This window comes from Sminthopsis crassicaudata, chromosome 3 (genome assembly GCF_048593235.1).
Source record: "Sminthopsis crassicaudata isolate SCR6 chromosome 3, ASM4859323v1, whole genome shotgun sequence".
In the NCBI taxonomy this organism is placed as follows: Eukaryota; Metazoa; Chordata; class Mammalia; order Dasyuromorphia; family Dasyuridae; genus Sminthopsis; species Sminthopsis crassicaudata.
In genome coordinates this window covers 639,401,526-639,421,026 of record NC_133619.1, presented here as the reverse complement: position 1 = coordinate 639,421,026, position 19,501 = coordinate 639,401,526, and the positions used below count along the sequence as shown (strand labels likewise).

The window sequence follows — 19,501 nt, the reverse complement described above, 5'->3', positions numbered from 1 at the left end:
CACTCAATCAGACCCAAATTTAATAGAAAATTTAACATACAAGAGCCAGTATCAAAGAGTAATTTCAAGGAACACAACACGGACAAATTATGTTTTTGACATGGAAATGTTTAATATTGACATCAATAATTGGATAGCTCAAAAGTAAGATTGGGGCAGAGTTTAGTATGATCTGATTCTAAAAAGCAAAACTGTCTAGGAAAAAGTAAAAATAGTAATTATGTTATACAAATGAGAGGCAGAAGAATCAATACAGGCATTAGAAGGAGGAGGAGGGCTCATAGTTTTGAAAATTTACATCAGGAATGGATTAAATAGGGAATGCTATATATATATGCCATGAAGGGTATAACACCCTCCAAAATCTATAATGAAATAAGAATGGAGGGAAGGGTGTTTAGATTAACCAGGAGAGGAATAAGGTGTGTAGATTAATGGGAATGGGATAAAGAAGGAAAGAAAGAGTGGGGAGAGAAGATAAAGGAGGGTGGGAGGAGGTTAAGAAATATCAAAGCAAGTTATGAAGCATAATTAAAGTAGAAGAGTTAGGGATAGGAAAAAAAGAGATAGATAGATAGATATAAAACACTACCACAAGGATCATGAGTTCAATCTATTAGAAAAAAAGTAGGGCTTGTAATCATTGATCTTAGACAAAGTCAGACTCAAAGATTCAATCGAGAGAAATATACATTATATGTCAGTCATAATTAATAGTTTTAGATGCATGTGTGTGTGTATGTGTGTATTCATATTTAACTGTCGCCTGCTTGGAGGAGGTAGGAGATGAAAGGGGAAAAACAAGAATAAAAAATACACAGCAGAGAAAAAAATAACTAACCTACAAGGAAGCAAAGAAAAAATGAACAGTTATGAATATCTCTTCTTGTTATATATTTTGAATCCTCCCTGATGCTCCTCTAGGCACATGATGATGTTTTGTTTTGTTTTGTTTTTTCTTTTTCTATTCTGTTTTTTCTTATTTTATGTTTAAAAAAAAAAAAACTAAAGAAAATTGGCTCTCTTCAAGCTGAAGATGAGTTGAATGGGACATAGAGGTCAGAGATCCCTCATTTTACTACACATGTGGAGACAAGCTCAGGGGGAAGTGACTTGCCTTGAGATCACACAGGCAGGGTTTATTGGCTCCATTGATCCATGTTGTCTATAACAAAATAGAATAGAAAAATCATGACCACAAAAGATGAATAAAAAGTGTTCAAAGATCTAATATGGGAAAATCATTTCCAGTGGGAGAAATTTTAAGAGGAATGGAGGAAAGTTATGTGATGAGTAGTATTTGTAGTCTGTAGTAGTTGATTATTAAAAGAACCCAGAGTTTGTGAGCTTTCTAGTGATTGGAAGCATCCCCTTTTGAGTTCCTCGTATCAATTCAGCCTTATTCTTCCTGAACAAAAACTGATTTTCAGCCTCTGCTTCATTGACAGATAAAGCAGTTATTTATGGGAAACTTTTTGAGCCAAGTACCATTTGGAGCTTGGTAGAAAATAGTTATTGGAACTGAGACATAACTACTGTTCTGTCTTTATGAAGATCCTCCAGTCAATAAGAGAGTCATGGAAGAGGCTGGTTTGCTTCACTATTTATTATTGAAGAGTTTCAGAGCTTTGCTCATCAGCCTTCCCCACATGAGGCATTACAACAAGGGTTGTTTTTACCAGTTGCATAAGGAAACCTTGGGGCCCCTTATTAGAATAATGTTTTTAAATAATTGATGGAAATGGTAAATTCAGGAGAGGTTAGTGAAAATAAAAAATAAATTCAAGTCCATAAACTTGCCCCCTCCCCATTCATCCACTGGATCCCCCAAAGCTCAGGTTAAGAGCCCCTTTGCTAGAGGTCACCTTCCTCTTGCTTGAATGAAAGTGAAAATTGAAATGTTTGAAATGAAAATGAAAGTTTGTGTTTGTGTTTAACATATATCAAATTGTTGTCTAGTTGGAGGGTGGGAAAGAAAAATTTGGAACACAGGGTTTTACAAAGGTGCATGTTGAAAACTATTTTTGCATGAATTTGGGAAAAAAAAACTATTAAAATTAAAAAAAAATTCCACCCACAAAAAAATTTGGAAACACTTGGACTGCATGGTATAAAGAAAATGGGGAGATGTCCCAATGGACACTGATAGTTAATACCTTTAGAACTTTACACTCCAGAATTGCCTTAGGAATTTATCTTCCTTTTGTTTCCACTCTCAGACCCTTTCTGATTTTCTGGCTGGAGCATCAGGATTCATGAAACTGTCTTAGTTGACATGGTAGAAAGAGGTCTGGGTTTGGAGTCCAGAAGAATCTGCTGAATTTAACTTGGGTCAGGGTCACTTCAGTTTCATGAGTCTCAGTTTTCTCACCTATAAAATAAAGGAGTTGTTGTGGGTTAGATCATCAAGTCCCTTCCAATTATAAATCTATGATTCTTCTTCCTTTAAGATGAGATATGTCTAGTTTCATTTTCCCCCCTTTTTTCTCCTTTTTTTGTTTCACTCTCATTTACCTTAATTAAAGTAAACCTTGTTTATCTCTACTTCTTGAGCTCCCCTTAGCAATTATGGAATACAATCTTACTTCATAAAAAAGGCTAGATCTTAACTGCTCCCTCTTTCCAGTAGGATATTTCTTGACCTGGTCTTTAAGAAAAAACAAACAAAACATCATCTCTATTCTTTGGGAACAAACTAATAGTTTCCTCTTAGAGTTTTGTATTGAGAGAACTTCGTTCTGATGACCTTCAATTCAGTTCAACAAACTGAACATCTCTTAAGCACCTGGTGTATTCAAGGCACTCTCCAAGGTCCTAGGGATACAAGACCGATTTGTAACAGTCCCTCCCCTGGAAGAGCTGACAGATAAGAAAGGACAAAGTAAATAAAAAAGTAGTGGAAGTGAGAGTGAGGACAAAGAGAGTTCTAATAATTGGGAAGAGTCAGGAAAAGTCTTTTAGAGAGGCAGTGTAAAGGGGCCTTGGGATTCCAGGGGCCAGCATGGAAGTGAAAGGAGCCTCTTGAGGATGGGAAGCCCACTAGTTGTGCTGAATTGAGGAGGGAAAAAAAGTTTGTACAAAAAGGAAGAGCTTTAAATTCCTAATAGAGGTATTGGATCTAGAGGCAGCTGGGAGACACTGAAGCTTGAGTCAGGAGGAGCAGGATGGGATAGCTGTGTGGCCCTGAGCAGGTCACTTCACCCAGTTAGCCTCAGTTTCTTCATCTGTGAAAGGAGCTGGAGAAGGAAGTGGCCAACTACGCCATGTCTTTGCCAAGCAAACCCCATGTGGGGCGGTAAGAGTCAGACTCAGCTGAAATGGCTTAACATGAGGATTCCAACTAGAGGGGAGAGAGGAGGTAGTTGGTGAGGCTGGGCTGAAGCTCAGGAGAGAGGTGAGTTGGGTGGTGGAGCTTTGGAAGGCAACCAAGGAGTTTCACAAGGAGAATAGAGGACCTGAGACAGTAATAGGGTGTGTCTGACACAAAGAATGATGAGAGATAAGGATAGGCCTTAACCTGGAAATGGCCCACTTAGGATGAGGTGCTCATATCATCCCCATTTCACAAATGAGGAATGCTGAGGCTGAAATATTAAATTACTTCCCCAAGGTCACACAGTGAAGTGTCTTAGGCAGCACAGGGTAACATTCTGTCCATGTGTGCCACCCAATAACCTTATCATACAAGTAGCTGCTCTTGACAAAGAGGCTGCTTTCTCCTTTCTAGTAGACACAGAGACTTAGAATGTGTGTTCGCTTGTTCCTTCAGCAAAGTTTCCTGGATCAGTCTGTGGGCCTTCATTCATGTACTAAGCAACCATTTATTATGGAAACATTGTATGCAGACTCCTGTGCTTAGCACTGGGTGAGACCCAGATAAAGAAGACCGTCTCCTGCTTGTGTGGCCTCCCAGCACCAGCCCATGCTGGCTTAGAAAATCAAGTGACTGTTGTCTGTGTGGGGTTGTATATACTCTTATTCATCTTGTAAACATTTCCCAGTGACTTTTAAATTCAGTTCAGATGCAAGTTAGAAACCTCTAATGTGATTACTGTATAAACCGGACCAAATTCTTAATCAGATTGCTAACTCACCCCCTGGTCAGGCAGGACATCTAGCATTTCCCCTCCTAGCCTGCTCCATTTATTCTTCCTCTTTTCCCTTTCTGGCTGGATCAAAAACTTATAACCCCGGGGCAGCTAGGTGGTGCAATGGATAGAACGCTAGCCCTGAAGTCAGGAGGACCTGGGTTCAAATCCAACCTCAGACACTTCACACTTCCTAGCTGTGTGACGCTGGGCAAGTCACTTAACCCCAATTGCCTCAGCAAAAAAAAAAACCCCAAAAAACCCCACAATAACTTACATCCCCTCTCTGTGTCAGAGTGAGCCCAGAATCTCTTCTTCATTCTCAATGTGAGGCCTTCCTAGTGATGTTAGACTGTTCCTTCTGGACTGACATCACGACATATACTAAGGAATATGAGGCCTTGATATTTTTTCCCCAATTTTATTTTCAGGTTTAAATTCTCTCCCTTCTATCTTCTCTCCCCTTCTATATCCTTCCAACTCCCCCATTGAGAAAGCAAACAAAAATCTGTCACAAACAAGTCTTGTCAGGCAAAATAAATTTCCCCATTGGTCATAGAAACCAAATCACATGCCTTCATCTTCCCTTTTGAGGCTGTCACTTATGTTTTTGGAGCCAGATAGCATATTTCATCACAAAATTCTGGAATTGTGGTAGATCACTGTGTCGATCAGTGTTTCTAAGTCTTTCAAAGATATTTTAAAGTTTAAGTTTTTTTTATTTCTAGTATTGTTACTGTATAAATTGTTCTCTTGTATTTTGTATCAGCCTATACAATTCTTGTCAGGTTTCTCTAAAATTATCCCTTTCATCATTTAACAGACAGTACTCCATCACTTATGTATATTGTAACTTGTTTAATCATTCCCCAATTTATAGGTACCTCTTCCTCCACCCCTTCCATTTCTTTGCTATAAATGATTTTTGTACATAGAGGTCTTTTTTTCTTCTTCTTCCTTCTTTCTTCTTCCTTCTTCTTTCTTCTTTCTTCTTTTTTTAAGTCTCTTTAGGGCATAGATCTAGTAGTGAGTGGTATTGCTCAGGTAGAAGGACTTATACAGTTTAAGAGAAAAGATCTAGTCCAGAATGTCTGAACTCGTTCACAATTCCATCAAAATTACCTTAAGGTACCACAACCCCTCTAGCATTTTTACTGACTTGATCAGTCTGAAGGGTGTGAGTTGGAATCTTAAGTGGTTTTAATTTGCATTTTTTTTTTTAATATTTAGTGACTTAGAATTTTTTCATGACTAACGATAGATTTTTTTCCTCTAAAGAAATATCCTTGTTCAATTAACAATTGGAGAATTTTCCATTGGCTTTGTAAGACTGTTGGGTCTTTCCATCTGCTTTGTAGTTGAATTTACTACATGAGTTGTTTTCCCCAGTTAAACTGTGAGCTCAGAGACTGTTTTCATTTTCCATTTGTATTCTCTGCACTTAGCAGGATGCTTGACCCATAGTAAGCACTTAATAAATACTTTCATTCATTCACACTTTCTTTGACATTTTTTCCCATCATTCTAATATAAGCCTTTTCTAGTAAAATGGCCTTTTAAGAGACTATCTCTTCCTTCATCTCATTGACTTTTTTCCTTTATAACACTGCTAGATTAATTTTATTTAAATGTACCTCTGGTCATGTCATTCCTTTAATTAGAAATCTTCAGTAGATATCCTATCAGCTATGTAAAATATAAACTCCTTTTTCTATCATCAAGGTCCTCCTTTATCTCGTTCCAGCCTCCCTTCTCACCTTATCTTAATACTTCCAAGCATTCTGTGCTCTAGTCAAACTAGATAAACTTGCTTTGTGGTCTCCCACCTATGTGTTTTTCATCCTGCTGTGCCCTATGCCTGAACCACATTTTTTTCCCCTATTCCCAGTGGAATCTTCCCTATTCCCAACAGAGAAACCATTCAAGAATAAAAAAGACCTTAGATAATACCTTGTTTTTTTTTTTGTTTTGTTTTATTTGTTTGTTTGTTTTTAATTCCCTGATGTACTTATCAGTAATATTGTCTGCTTGTGTCTTAACAATCTTACTAAATTATAGCTGGGCCCCAGAAGGATTGAGGTTGTATCTTATTTAATGTTATCTCACCTCAGCTTTGCACACATTAATTTTATAACTAGATACCAGTTGTATGAATTAATGGCATGGAAGTTTTGATCCTGATTTCTCCAGAGTAGTGACAGTGAAATATGAGTTCTTGCAGATTATAAGAAGATAAAACATTATCTTATTATATAAAATATTTAGTCCTGGTGACAGACTGTGTGAGTCAGCTTTCTGATGACCAGCCTGGTGTATGAAATAAGTCATCATAAAAATACTTAACCACTAAGTGATGCATTTCTTGGCTATTATAGTACATGAAACAGGAATGTAATAAATACATGGATTTTGAAAGCTGACTCTCTTAAGTTTTTAGTTCTGCTCTAAGACTTAAACATGCCCAGAAGATGAAGAACTCTAGGTGTAAAGGCCTTCATGTGTTCACAAGCGAGTCTCTTTCCCTCTTTAGGCCTTGGTTTTCCCATCTGTAAAATAACATTGTCCCCTCTCTTCTGCCAAGCTCCTACTCATTGTCATTGGTTTGGTGCTCTGAGTTGATATTCATTGTGGGCTTTGCCTCCTCAGCTTCGTGTTTGTCAGCTGCATTGGTTGTTGTAGGCAAAGAAATAACTTTTTTCTTTGAGGTTTCCTTTGGCTTATTCTGATATCAACTCTTGTTCATGGAGGAAGTTTTCAAGAATCTCAGTCTAAACAGGAAGTGATCTGTTCCAGTAAGGCAGGGATCAGACAGTGCAGAAAGTGATAGAAGGGAGTGCCAGTTAAAAGCAGGAGAGAGTCAAATGTATGGATCTGGGGGACACAGATTGTAATTCCAGTTCTGCCACTTAGTAAGAATTTTAGAGAAATTCCTATCTTTTCCCACTCCCAACCCCTAGTTTTTTGTTTGTTTTTTTTTTTTTCTTCTGTAAAATATGTAAAATATGAGTGGTACCACCTTATTGGGTTGTAAACTTGTTGGGTGCAAGGTCAGTGTCATGTCCACCTGTCCTCAATATCCGGTGCAGTGTCTGCTATAGATAATGGATTCTTTCACTGAGAGGACCTTAGAGATCCCTCAGAACTAGGTAATGAAGTAACTGAGAACCCTCCGAGATTGAATGATTTGCTCAGGATTACAGAGCAGGAATCCAAATCTATGTATTTTTATTTCAAATTGTGTTTTTATACTCTCAGGTATTTCGTGTATCACCCCTCTTTTCCCCCCTCACTCTCTCACCCAGGTCTTTCAGTTAACCAGTATATATCCCCTCTTCTCAATGATTTCTCTCCTTTTAGCAAATTGTACTGTCAGAAGAGGGAAAGCTTCAGTTCTGATTCCTATTATAAGACTTCTTTCCTAATTGTCAGTTTTTGAGTTAACTTTTAACCAGATTTGTTGTTCAGCCATGTCTTATTCTTTGTAACCCAATTTAGAGTTTTCTTGGCAAAGACACTGGTGATTTGCCATTTTTTTCTCCAATTGATTTTACAAAAGAGGAAACTGAAGGGTTAAGGGACATGCCTGGGATCACACAGCTAAGAAGTTTTTTGAGACCAGATTTGAACTGAGGAAGATGAGTCTTTCTGACTCCACACCTAGTGCTCTTTTCACTCTGCTACCTAGCTACCCTTTACTCAAATTACCCTGAAACAACTTTATAAGAGAATTTTCTGGAGAATCTTGTACTAAATGGTTTAATTAAAAAAAAAAAAAAAAAAAAAGGTCTACAGTAGTCCTTTAAGCCATTTTTGTTTTTCCATTTCTGCTTTTAACAATCAACAAGTTTGTGTATCATAACTTGTTTTTTAATAGAACTATCCTGTTGACTGGCCATGACTTCATCATCTTCAAAGCTATTGTTCACTGATTCATCCAGTTTTGTTTCCACTACTTTACAAATTGTACACATCAGGTTTAACAAATGGAAACCTGATTCATATTTCCTTATTTTGTATTTTTACATTTTGATCATATCCAGTGGAGAAGGAAGAATATTGAAGCATGGAACAAATACTCAAAAAGAAGAGCTACATCTGCTTCTTTTTTTTTAACTCCAGGTATCCAATATCTATATGATTTCTTTGTAATAGTGCCATTTTTTCCCCAACTATACTGTGTCATTGGCTGGTTCCCGAGTATTTATTCCCTTTTAATTCCAGATGGAATTATCTCAAAACTTCTATACCGCTTAAGCGTTTGAGTCATATTTAATAATAGCTCCTAAGGTGTAGGGAGGATCAAGTGAGTTAATGTTTGTAAAGTGCTTTGCAAACTTTAAAACACTATATAAATACTAGTTAGTGTTATCTTTATTTTTAAAAATTTATTTTTTTTAACAAATGTTTACTTCTCTCCCATCATCTTCCTTCCATGCTAGAAAAACGCAAAACCCTTATATGCATAGTTCAACAAAACAAATTCCCTTTGTCCTTGGCCAAAAAATGTATGTTTCATGTGGCATTTTGCATTTATTATGTTATGAGGTAAGTAACCTTTTTTATTATTGATCTTTTGGAATTTTGATTTATCATTACCTTGATCAAAGGTGTAGTCTTTCAAAGTTGTTTGTCTTTACAGAGCTGTATAAATTATTCTCCAAGTTCTGCTTGTTTCATCTGCATCAGTACATAACAAATCTTCCTTGTTTTTTCTGAAATCATTCTATTCATTAGAACAATCTTAAAACTCTCTTTAAACTTGTTAAATGGCTCAGGCTTAGGATTTTCAAAGACTCAAGATCTATACTCTCAACTACTTCTTTCCTTCTTTAATATTTAAGATATAAATTTAATAGAATGGTGTTTATTTTTTAGCTCAGTTTGGAGAAATTTTACTTTCCTTATTAGCCATTTAATTCTGATAATTCTGCCTTTCTAGATATGACCAGGGTTATGAATAGTTTAAGGTAGAAAGTTTGAGGCTTATGGAGCATTGAGACAAGAAAGAGTGCCTCAGACAGTGACCTAGAACTTCTGTGGGAATGTGTGTGTCCAATGGCTGCAACCAGTTAGGATATTTAGGAAAATCAGAAGAAATGAGGCTGATACAATCAGTACTGGAGGCATAAGAAATTCATAGGTCAGATTTCAAGATATGACAAAGAATGAAAAAGTACCCTTTATAAATGATACTGTTATTTTTAATAGGTTACTAAGAAACCATAATCAATACCCAACCCATATGCCAACTTCAAATGTCTCATAAAAGCTCTTTGAGAATACCTTATGTACATAGAGAATATCCAGATAAAAATTTTAAAATGGAGCCAGGAGACTTTTTTCAAATGATTTTCTATAGTAAACTATATCTTCATAGTCACACAATTGAATCAGAAGTATAGAAAATATAAAATAGGGCTATGTCTATGATTTCTTAGTGGGGGGAAAAAAGGTTTGTTAAAACAAAAATTGAGACTTAAAGGAATAAGGTGCATCTAAAACATCTGTTAAGATGACAGATGCATCACAGAGATAACTTTGCTGGTGATGGTTTTTTATATAGTTACTACAATTCTCAGAAAGCTCTCCGAGTTGGTATATTTCACAGGGAATATATTAAAACCAGTAGGTGTAACGCTTCTTTTGGCAACCTTGTTAACATAAAATGTTCTTGTCATGCTTGTTGTCTAAATTAAAACTCTTATACGCTTGTTTGATAATGATCATGAGTCCTGCATTGATGAATTTTAGCATAAAATCCTTAAATGATAGCTTTTTCAGACTTGAGTGCAACTGGCCAACCATTCTGTGGTATATTTATTCCCAAGAGAGATGTCTACATAAAATATCTGGGGTGCCATGTTTTTTGTGGTGGTTTTTTTTAAAAAGAAACCATATTCTGCTATAAAGTAGGAAATAAGTATAAGGGAAGTAAATAAGTATAAGGGAAGTAAAAGGTCTACAAAGTTCAAACATCTTATCCAGTTATGTTATTATAAAATGAGAAATAGATATTTTCTATAAATCATGGGGGAGGAATATCACTAACATTTTTAATAGTTTGTCAAATATACAATTATTAGGATTACACCGAGATAAATTTGTTAATCTATCCATGGAGTATCAGTTTCAACTGGGCATCAAATAGGGAGATACAAGCCTAGAGGTATTCACCAGTATCATGGATCATGTGTCATGCCATATCCCAATAGAAAAGGGATTTGCCTTAATTGATGGAAAGTTATGCCAGATTTTTCATCAATCCCCAGACACTACAAAGATCTCCTTAAAAAAGGTTAGCCCAACTGTTCTTTCAGGTAAAACAAAATGGAGGAAGAGTAAAGAGCCTCAGGATCATACTTTATCAGGAGAAGATAAAGAAGCTGAAAAAGTTGAGGTGAAAGAAGAGCAAACTTAGTTGGGAGCATGATCTTCCTCCAAGTAGAGGTTAGACTTGTTTTGCTTGACACATGAAGGCAGTATTAGGAACAGCAAATAAAAGTTGCAGAGACATAAAATACATATTGACCTAGGGGAAAACTTCCTCACAGATAGAATGATACAGAAATAAAACAGGCTGCCTTGGCCATGATCGGGTTCCTCTCCACAAAGACTGGATGATGATTTATGTGTTGTAGAGGAGTTTTTTGCTCATGTATTAGTTGATTTAGAGAGTTTCTGGGATCCCTTCCAACTCAGATTATGTGAAAAAATCCTATCAGTGAAATTCTCTTAGGCACCCAGACATGAATTCCATTGAGTAACTCCATTTTTCTGTGTAGTTGCCTGTTACACTCAGAGGGAATTGATGCCAATAAATACAGTAGTCTGACATGTCACCTAATTTTTGTCAAATCCATGTCTGTTCAGAGGTGAAAAAATAGAAAATTTTCTAAGCTTTGCAGAATATGAGGTTTCTCTATGTAGATGAAAAATATTCATTCATGCTAGCTCTCTTTGAGAACAGAGATAATGCCTTAATTTTCCAGGTTTTTTTTTTTTTTTTTTTTTTTTTTTGTTTGTTTTGTTTTGTTTTGTTTTTGCAGCACTTGCCACAGAGTAAGTTTCATGGGAGGGGGGAGGGGGGAGGTGGAGAGGGAGATAGAAGGAGGAAGGTTTGGGCTAAGTTAATTGAAATCTGGTGTCCTAAATGAAGGTGGTTGATAAGCCCTCTGTTCTCTTCCTAAGTGAGACCACAGCTGAAGAGCTGGGTTGGCACCGGGGAAGGATCCATTTTAGGAAAGGAGTTGGTTGGAATGCATTCAGAAAGGAACTAGTAGAGGAAACTCTGTTATTGTCAAATGATAGAACTGGAGATTGCAAGCCTGGAAGAAGAGAAGACTTGGAGAATACAGACATGTTTACTGTCATCACATAGTTGAATGTAATCCCATGTGATGGGAAAGTGATTACACTTACTCTGCTTGCCCTTCCAAGTTGGTTATATATTGAGTCTTGAACTTCCTTTGGGGAAGATTTCCTATAATGTTCTATACACAGTAGTTAAGTAATCAGGGTTTTTTCAGATGACTAGATGATCAAATTGATGTAACCAGGTACAGGGTCAGTAACCCCCTGTTTCGAATGTTGTTACTCTGATGGCAAGTGAATTTTCTGTGTCAGTTCCTATTATAGTGTTTTTTACATAATAAGCTCATAATGCTTGAAAATTGATTGCTTCATGGATGAATCGTGCTAAATCATCTCAAAGGTCCCTTCCACTTCTGAGAATAGATGATTCTGTAAATTGGATAGTGCTTAAATTTTTGTGGGATTTGTTGTTGGCACTGTTTGGGAATAAGAGTACTTTAAAATACATAGGAAATACATTAAGCACATAGGAAGCCACACAGTGGTTGAAGCAGGATCAGAGAACCTTCTCCATGTGGTAAACTTGCCTTTGGAAGTGCTTTCAATGAAATTTGCCTGCTTTTTGAGAAGCTATACATTTGCTTGGCATTTGATAAAAGAAGGGAACAATTTGTTTTCAATTCTGTTCTTTATCTTTTAAGATTTACAGTTTTTCTAAGGCGATAGTACCCATTATCTGTGTGGGTGGCTTGGAAAACTTCCTGTTTACTACTTCACTGAATCCTTTGATAAAGAAGGAAGATAGTAATCACTTTGTTATTACGAGTGGGGAGTTGGCCTTTCCAGTGCAAAGCTTTTGCCAGCATCTTTCATTGACAGGGCATGGCCCAGAAGTGTTAGAGTTGAGTGTTTTCCCAGAGTTTGCTTAGGCCAGAATTGAACACGGAAAAATTAAAGAGTTAGGAAGGAATAAGTTAATATGTTTGTCTGGTTTCATATCTCCCCATCAGTTTCATTTTTCTCTGTCTTACTCTGGACATTTTGCAGATTGTTTTTAACTTGATCAACATTAACATCTGCTGTATGAGGAGAGTGCTTTTGCTCTAGCCCCTGCTCTTTGTGAGATTACAATTAAGTAGGCGTGATAGACCATGGAACAGATGCAGAGGGGTACATAAACAGTGCTCTTTGCTATCTAAAAAAGATCGCCTGTCCAAGGGCAGAGATAGACTCAAGCCATGTTAGCTCCAGACAAGAGCAGAAACATAAATGCAGCACCAAGAGGGATTGGGGATAGGATCAGAGAACAGGATGTGGTTTTTTTAGCCAGCTTAGAGCTCTATGGTGGGATGTTGGCTACAAGGGAGTCTATGGTAAAGCCTGGGGTTTTACAGTTGTTTCAATATTTACTGCAATCTTATTTTCTTCCATCACAGAAACCAAAGCCTAAACCCCGGCCATCTATCACTAAGACGACGTGGGAGAGTAACTATTTTGGGGTGCCTTTAAACACCGTAGTAACTCCAGAGAAGCCTATTCCCATTTTTATTGAGAGATGCATTGAATACATTGAAGCAACAGGTAAGAGCAGTAACTTGGTCTTGATTACAGTGGCCAGAATTTCTGCAGGATTCTTGTAAATAAAGAATCCTTTGCATGTGTTTAACCTGTATCAGATTGCTTGCTGTCTTGGGGTGGGGGAAGATAAGGGAGGGAGGGAGAAAAATGTGGAACACAAAGTCTCACAAAAATGAATGTTCAAAACTGTCTTTACATGTGTTGGGGGAAAATAAAATACAATTGAGAAAATTAAAAAATAAAAACAAAAGAAGGAAAGGATTCTTGAAGAATGATCAACAATATCATAAGGTATTTATCAAAAACCAACCCTCAGGTATGTGAGCTCTCCACTCTGTCATGCTGATCACTAAACTTTGATTGTGAGCTGGGTCCCAGTGAGGGACAGGGCAAGCAGATGAGAGAGCTGCTGAGGGCTAAGGAGAATCATCTCCCGACAGGCAACTCTAGTGACCCTTGTAAACACTTGAATTGCCCCAGTCCTTCATCGCTTATCATCCCAGGTCCCAACTGCTTGCTTCAGGAATTTTCTCAACTTCATACCCAAGGAAGTTGAGTAGTGGGGATAGAAGCCTGGGGACAGAAGTTACCAGGAAAATCAGTTGCTGCCACTGCTCTCTGCCTGTGATGAAAAAGACCCCAGAGTGCAAGGGATTCAAGAGTAGAAAACGGTATAGATGTATCTAGTTAGTTCTTTCATCATTCACACCTTGTCAGCTTCCTACCGTGGATTGGCTCCTTCCCTTGCTTCTGTTCACATGCTCTACAGGGTAGTGCGGGAGGAATTGTGTTGATTGGGTCTACTAGAGATTTATGTTTTCTCTTTTCCTTTGGATTTCTCAGTACAAGACATATGTGTTCCTATCTAAATTCATTTCCCTCTCTAAGTCTCCATAAACCTGTTCTGAGCCCTATGTCCCTTCCAGCTTCCCATATCAGCTCCTCCCTCCCCTCTCAGCTGAATATCTTTGCTCACACCTTACTAAAAGCTCTCTTTTCTCTTCATCACCCATTATCCCTATATCTACTCTTCTACTTTCATCATCTCTTTCTCAAAGAGATAGCCGTTCTCCTTCCACAGGTACAAGATTACCCCATCATTCCGATTCTTTGGCTCTTCAATCTCTCCATCTTGCCATCAGACATACCTCCATCTTTGAAAAGCCCTTGTTTGATCCTGCCAATTCCACTTTCATCTCATTATTTTTTTTTTCCCTTTGGCCATAAGTGGCGCAGCAATGAGTGTTAAACCTGGAGCTGGGAGATCTGAGTTCAAATCCAGGGCTTAATAACTATGAGATTCTAAGCAAGTCACTTTAATCTCGGTCTTAGTTTCCTCAACTGTAAAGTGATGATAATTTGAGTCCCTGCTTCTTAAGGTTGCTGTGAAGATCAAATCAAATAATTATAAAGCACTTTACACAGTGCCTGGCACATAGTAGGTGCTATAAAGGCTTGTCTCCTCCCTTCTTAGTTATAATTTTTTTTTTTTTTTTTTTCCTTTACACCTTAGACATTTCTTGACTCTTTCAGGTGGAATCTTAACTTGTTTTTAAAAAAAAACAAAACAAAAAACCAACTTTTTTTTTCAACAATTATTAATTATGATAATTATATGTATAGTGTACTGTCCTGAGAGTTCCTACTTTCTTTTTTTCTATTTCTAATAAATAAAGAACCAAAATGGGAGTGAGTGGGGTAAGGAGGATAAGTTAAGCAAAACTAATTAGTTTAAAAAGTCTGGTGTTCTCTGTTCTTTGACTTTTGGGCTCTCCCATCTTTACCGAGAAAATGTGGCAGGTGAGTCCTCATCTCTTCCTGAATCTCTGCTCCCCCAACCCAAGGGTTTCCCTAGACTATTGAAAAGGCCTGTTGTTTTCACCATTGCAATCTCTCTCTAATATGGCCTTTGTTTTTTCTGACAGTGACATCATCACCCTATGCCTTACTGTAATAGTAAGGGGCTGGGGGTGGTGGAGAGGAATCCTGCCTCCAATCTCTTCCCTCTCCAGTCCAGCTGGCAAAATTTTTTCTAAAGTACAGGTCTGACCATATTAGTTGTACCACCATCCCCCAAACTCAGGTGGCTTCACACTGCCTCCATGATTAAGTTCAATGTACTCCATTTGCCCTTCACAACCTGGCCTCCTCCTACCTTTTTGACCCAAGATTTCACTACTAAGAGGTCACCGATAAGAAAAGAGTCCCTGTATGCACTGATTATTTATGTATTACTTTTTGTGTGTACAGGTTCCAGAGAACCTGAAACAAAGGACATGCCCATCAACTGGGGAATGAAGGGAAGGAATAAGCATTATATAGTGCCTGCCATGTATCAGGCACCGGGAAAAGTGCTTTTTATACAGATATTTCATTTGATCTTTGTAGCCACTTTGGGAAGTATTATTATTTCTATTTTATAATTGAGGAAAGTGAGACAAACAGATAAAGTGACTTATCAAAGGTCACCCAGCTGCTAAGTGTCCGGAGGCCTGATTTGAACTCAAATCTTGCTGTCTCTCACCACTGTGCCACCAACTGCTGCTGTGGGCATCCAGATAAACTGGAGTGTTGTTTTGGGTAAGAAGCCAAGACTCTAAACTTTGAAGCCCCCAAACTGGCTGCTTGCAGCGGGCTGAGTCAGCAGCTTAGCTCGAGCAGGAAGCAAAGGGAAAAGGAGCCCAGCAGACAGGAAGCAGGGGGTGGGACAGAGGTCAATGGGGGAGGGGGTAAGGAGGCATGGCTTGGCAGTAGCCCCAGCTTGATTCAGATCCCACCTCAGATGGGAGAAAAGGAGAAGCAGGCTAAGCTGCTAATGATTTCTCTTTGGTCCCTCCTCAGTTGAAATAGAGGATCCTATGAAATAGGATCCTTCTGAGGAAGAGTGGGAATAAATGAGCTTTCATTGAGTCAACCTCTGGAGGCCTGGAGTTGTGATTCCCAAAATGGAGACTGAAGAGAATGAGCTCTGGACATCTTGTTCCTTAAATGGGCTTCAGCAGGTGGCACACTTGGAAGGTTCCTCAAAAGCCAGACTAGAGCCCTGGATTTTCCAGGCATGTTGGCCAGAACATGTCCACCTTTTTGCCTCAGTTTCCTCATTTCCTCAGTTAGGGGTTTGGAGTATGTGGTCTTCACAGTCCTTTCCAGTGCTCAATTCAGTGACCTTTCCAGACTTGTTCTCCTCTTTTGGCAGAGTTCTCTACAGTTTGAATGTCATTGCTATCCCCCCGTTTCAGAGGGTGCTGTGAAACATATAGTAGGCCACTGCAGCCAGTCCATATTTAATGATACTACATCCTTTTTTAATTATGTTGGGATTAGAGAGAAAAAATAAACTAAAAATCCTTCTACTTGTTTGAACAATCCCATTCAATCTTATTCCTGTAACCCTTTGGCATCTCTGTAGTGATTAGTTTTCTGGAGGTCTTAGGACCAACCTCTGTTTCAGCAGAGTAATCACTACAACAATAGCCAGGGATAAAGTCCAAATTCTTTATTATCTCCTTCTAAGTCTAGTTTCCTTGGGGCCTGGGCTAGCTTTCTTGAGGTCCTCTGGAATGTGTCTTGGTTTCTGTGGGGGAGGCAAGAGGACCACTGCAAGGGTCTCTGTCTTGAAGGCTGTCTCAGTCTGAGAGCTTGTGCTCCAGCCTCCAGCCTCCACAAAGATGGGAGATGGAATGAATCTGTCTGGCTGAGTTTGTCCCAGCTTATATGCAGTATACTTCATTATATCATTAGGGAACCATTATTTATTGTAAGATTAAATCAATCATCTGAACTAAAGAACTATTAATCACTACTTAGCACCTTGTAAGAATCCTTGTTTCAAGTACAGAGGTCTGGCCCATAATATATCCTTCCTTGCTTGCTTTCTTACTTTCTTCCTGTTCTTCTACTTGTTTGAAATCATCCTGCTGGTCATTTCTTTTTTCTTTTCTTTTTAAATTTTATTTTTTAACTAATTTTATAATTATAACATTTTTTGACAGTACATATGCATAGGTAATTTTTTACAACATTATTCCTTGTACTTCCTTCTGTTCAGAATTTTTCCCCTTCTTTCCTCCACCCCCTCCCCTAAATGGCAGGCATTCCCATACATATTAAATATGTTATAATATATCCTAGGTACAATATATATGTGCAGAACTGAATTTTGTTGTTCTTGTTGTTGCAAAGGAAGGATTGTATTTGGACCTGGGGAGAAAAACAAAAAATGCTAACAGTTTACACTCATTTTCCAGTGTTCCTTCTCTGGGTGTAGCTGATTCTGTCCATCATTGATCAATTGGAATTGGATTAGCTCTTCTCTATGTTGAAGATATCCACTTCCATCAGAATACATCCTCATATAGTATTGTTGTTGAAGTGTATAATGATCTCCTGGTTCTATTCATTTCTCTCAGCATCAGTTGATGTAAGTCTCTCCAGGCCTCTCTGTATTCCTCCTGCTGGTCATTTCTTACAGAACAATAATATTCCATAACATTCATATACCATAATTTACCCAACCAGTCTCCAATTGATGGGCGTCCACTCAATTTCCACTTTCTGGCCACTACAAAAAGGGCTGCCACAAACATTTTGTCACATATGGGTCCCTTTCCCTTCTTTAATATCTCTTTGCGATATAAGTCCAGCAGAAACACTCCTGGATCAAAGGGTATGCACATTTTGATAACTTTTTGAGCATAGTTCCAAATTGCTCTCCAGTAGCTACCAGGATTTTGACTAGAGGGAAGAGATGAATGGAATGAACCCCAAAGGAGAGTAGAGATCACTGAATGAACCTTCTGCCACTATCTCCTTTTTACCCCATCTCATATGCAGATGTAATTATTCTCAAAAAGGCAAATCCCTGTACACATACAAGTGGATCCTCTTCTATTATCTTTTCCATGAGGTTCTCACTCTTACTATGTCTACTCTCTTACTAATCCTCCCTTCTCCCTACAAATACTGTTATCTTTGTCTTTTCTCTCTGGTTTGGGTATCAGGATCATAGGATGTGCCAGTTACTAGCCTAAGCCTTTTATAAGTGTTCTCTTATTTCATCCTCACAACCACCCCAAGAGTTATTATTATATTATAAATAATTGTTACCTTATATCCCCATTATACAGTCAAAGAAACTGAAGCAGAAATTAAATGATTCAATTGATGAACCACAGCCAGTTAAGTAACTGAGACTGGATTTGAATACAGGTCTTCCTGACTTCAGGCCCAGCACTGTTTTCTACATCATGTTAGGTTGAGTGATTAAGTGACTTGGCCTAATGTAATACAGTTAGTGGGCATTGCAGGTATCATGTTATAATCTAGTGATTTGCTACACAACAGAAATATACTTAAAACATATAATCAATACATAGAGTAAGTGGATGGAACAAAATTTGTTAGTCATGCAACTTTAAAAAAAACCCAGCTTTAATTATGCTTTTGCTAAAGATAATTGTGTTGTTGTTTTTTGTTTTTTTTTTTAAATAAAGCCAAGAGAGCTGGAAACAGGAAAACCATATCATGCTTTAAAATATCTTGGACAAAGAAAAATGATAATAGTACGAAATTATTCATCAAACAGCCTAGTCGGTAATTTTGTAAAAAGTGAAGTAAAAAAAATCGCCAACATTCGAAAAGTGACAGTGATATTAGCAGACTTCAATATTCCTCTCTCAGAAATAGATAAATCCTATGTTAAGGTAAACAAGAAGGAAAATCCAAAGCTAAAGCAATTGATGGATATACTGTGATTGACCAGGGATAACTTATAAGTGGAAATTTTGGAAAATAGACATCTCTCAGTATCCCCTTGGGCCTTTAGAAAAATTGATCATATGCCTAGGATTTAAAGGAATCATACATGGATATAAAAAAGGGCAGCTATGTCAGATGCTTCTTTTGTTGATGAAAGAGTAATGAATAACATAAATATAAGCAAAGAATAGCAACCTAAATGAGAACTGCATATTCTTATCATGACTGACAAGACGAATTCAAGGAAATAAAATCCTTTATTCATGCATACTAATGGAAACTAGAATGGGCAAAGATATTTGTCTATACCAATGAAATTCTTTTTTGTTTGTTTTGTAGTAGTCAAGGGTCTGCTGTGTTCTGTTTTTTAAAATAATTTTTCTTTTTCTTTTTTTTTTAACATCATAGTTTTCCAATCCAATTCTCTCTTCCCCTCCCCCTAGAAAACTGTCTCCTATAACAACTAGTACCTTTTTTTTTTTTTTAAAGATAAAAGAAATAAAGAAAAATAAGAGGAAAAAAAATCCAGTTTATTCAAAGTTTTCAAAAAGATGTGCAACATCTATGTACCTTCCACCTCTTCAAAGGGTATGGGTTGGAAGTATCCCCTTACATCCCTTCTTTTGAGTCATTCTTGTTCTTTCTAATTCTGCAGTGTTTATTTTTGTGTATGAGTAGTTATTTTTCCTGTCGACATTGTTGTAGTTGCGTTTATTGTTTTTTTGGTTCTGCTTACTTCCCTTTGTATCAGTTCATATAGATCTTTC

The 19,501-nt window shown here is 37.6% G+C and overlaps 1 protein-coding gene across 2 annotated transcripts in view; it reads left to right on the top strand.

Annotated features, from left to right (window-relative positions):
- ARHGAP35 (Rho GTPase activating protein 35) overlaps positions 1-19,501 on the top strand; it is a 142,400-nt gene that overhangs the window by 80,523 nt on the left and 42,376 nt on the right. For both annotated transcript variants that reach the window (XM_074306951.1, XM_074306952.1), the window contains exon 3: positions 12,836-12,980. In XM_074306951.1, the coding sequence (XP_074163052.1) occupies positions 12,836-12,980 (145 nt within the window). The remainder of the gene's footprint in view (positions 1-12,835; positions 12,981-19,501) is intronic.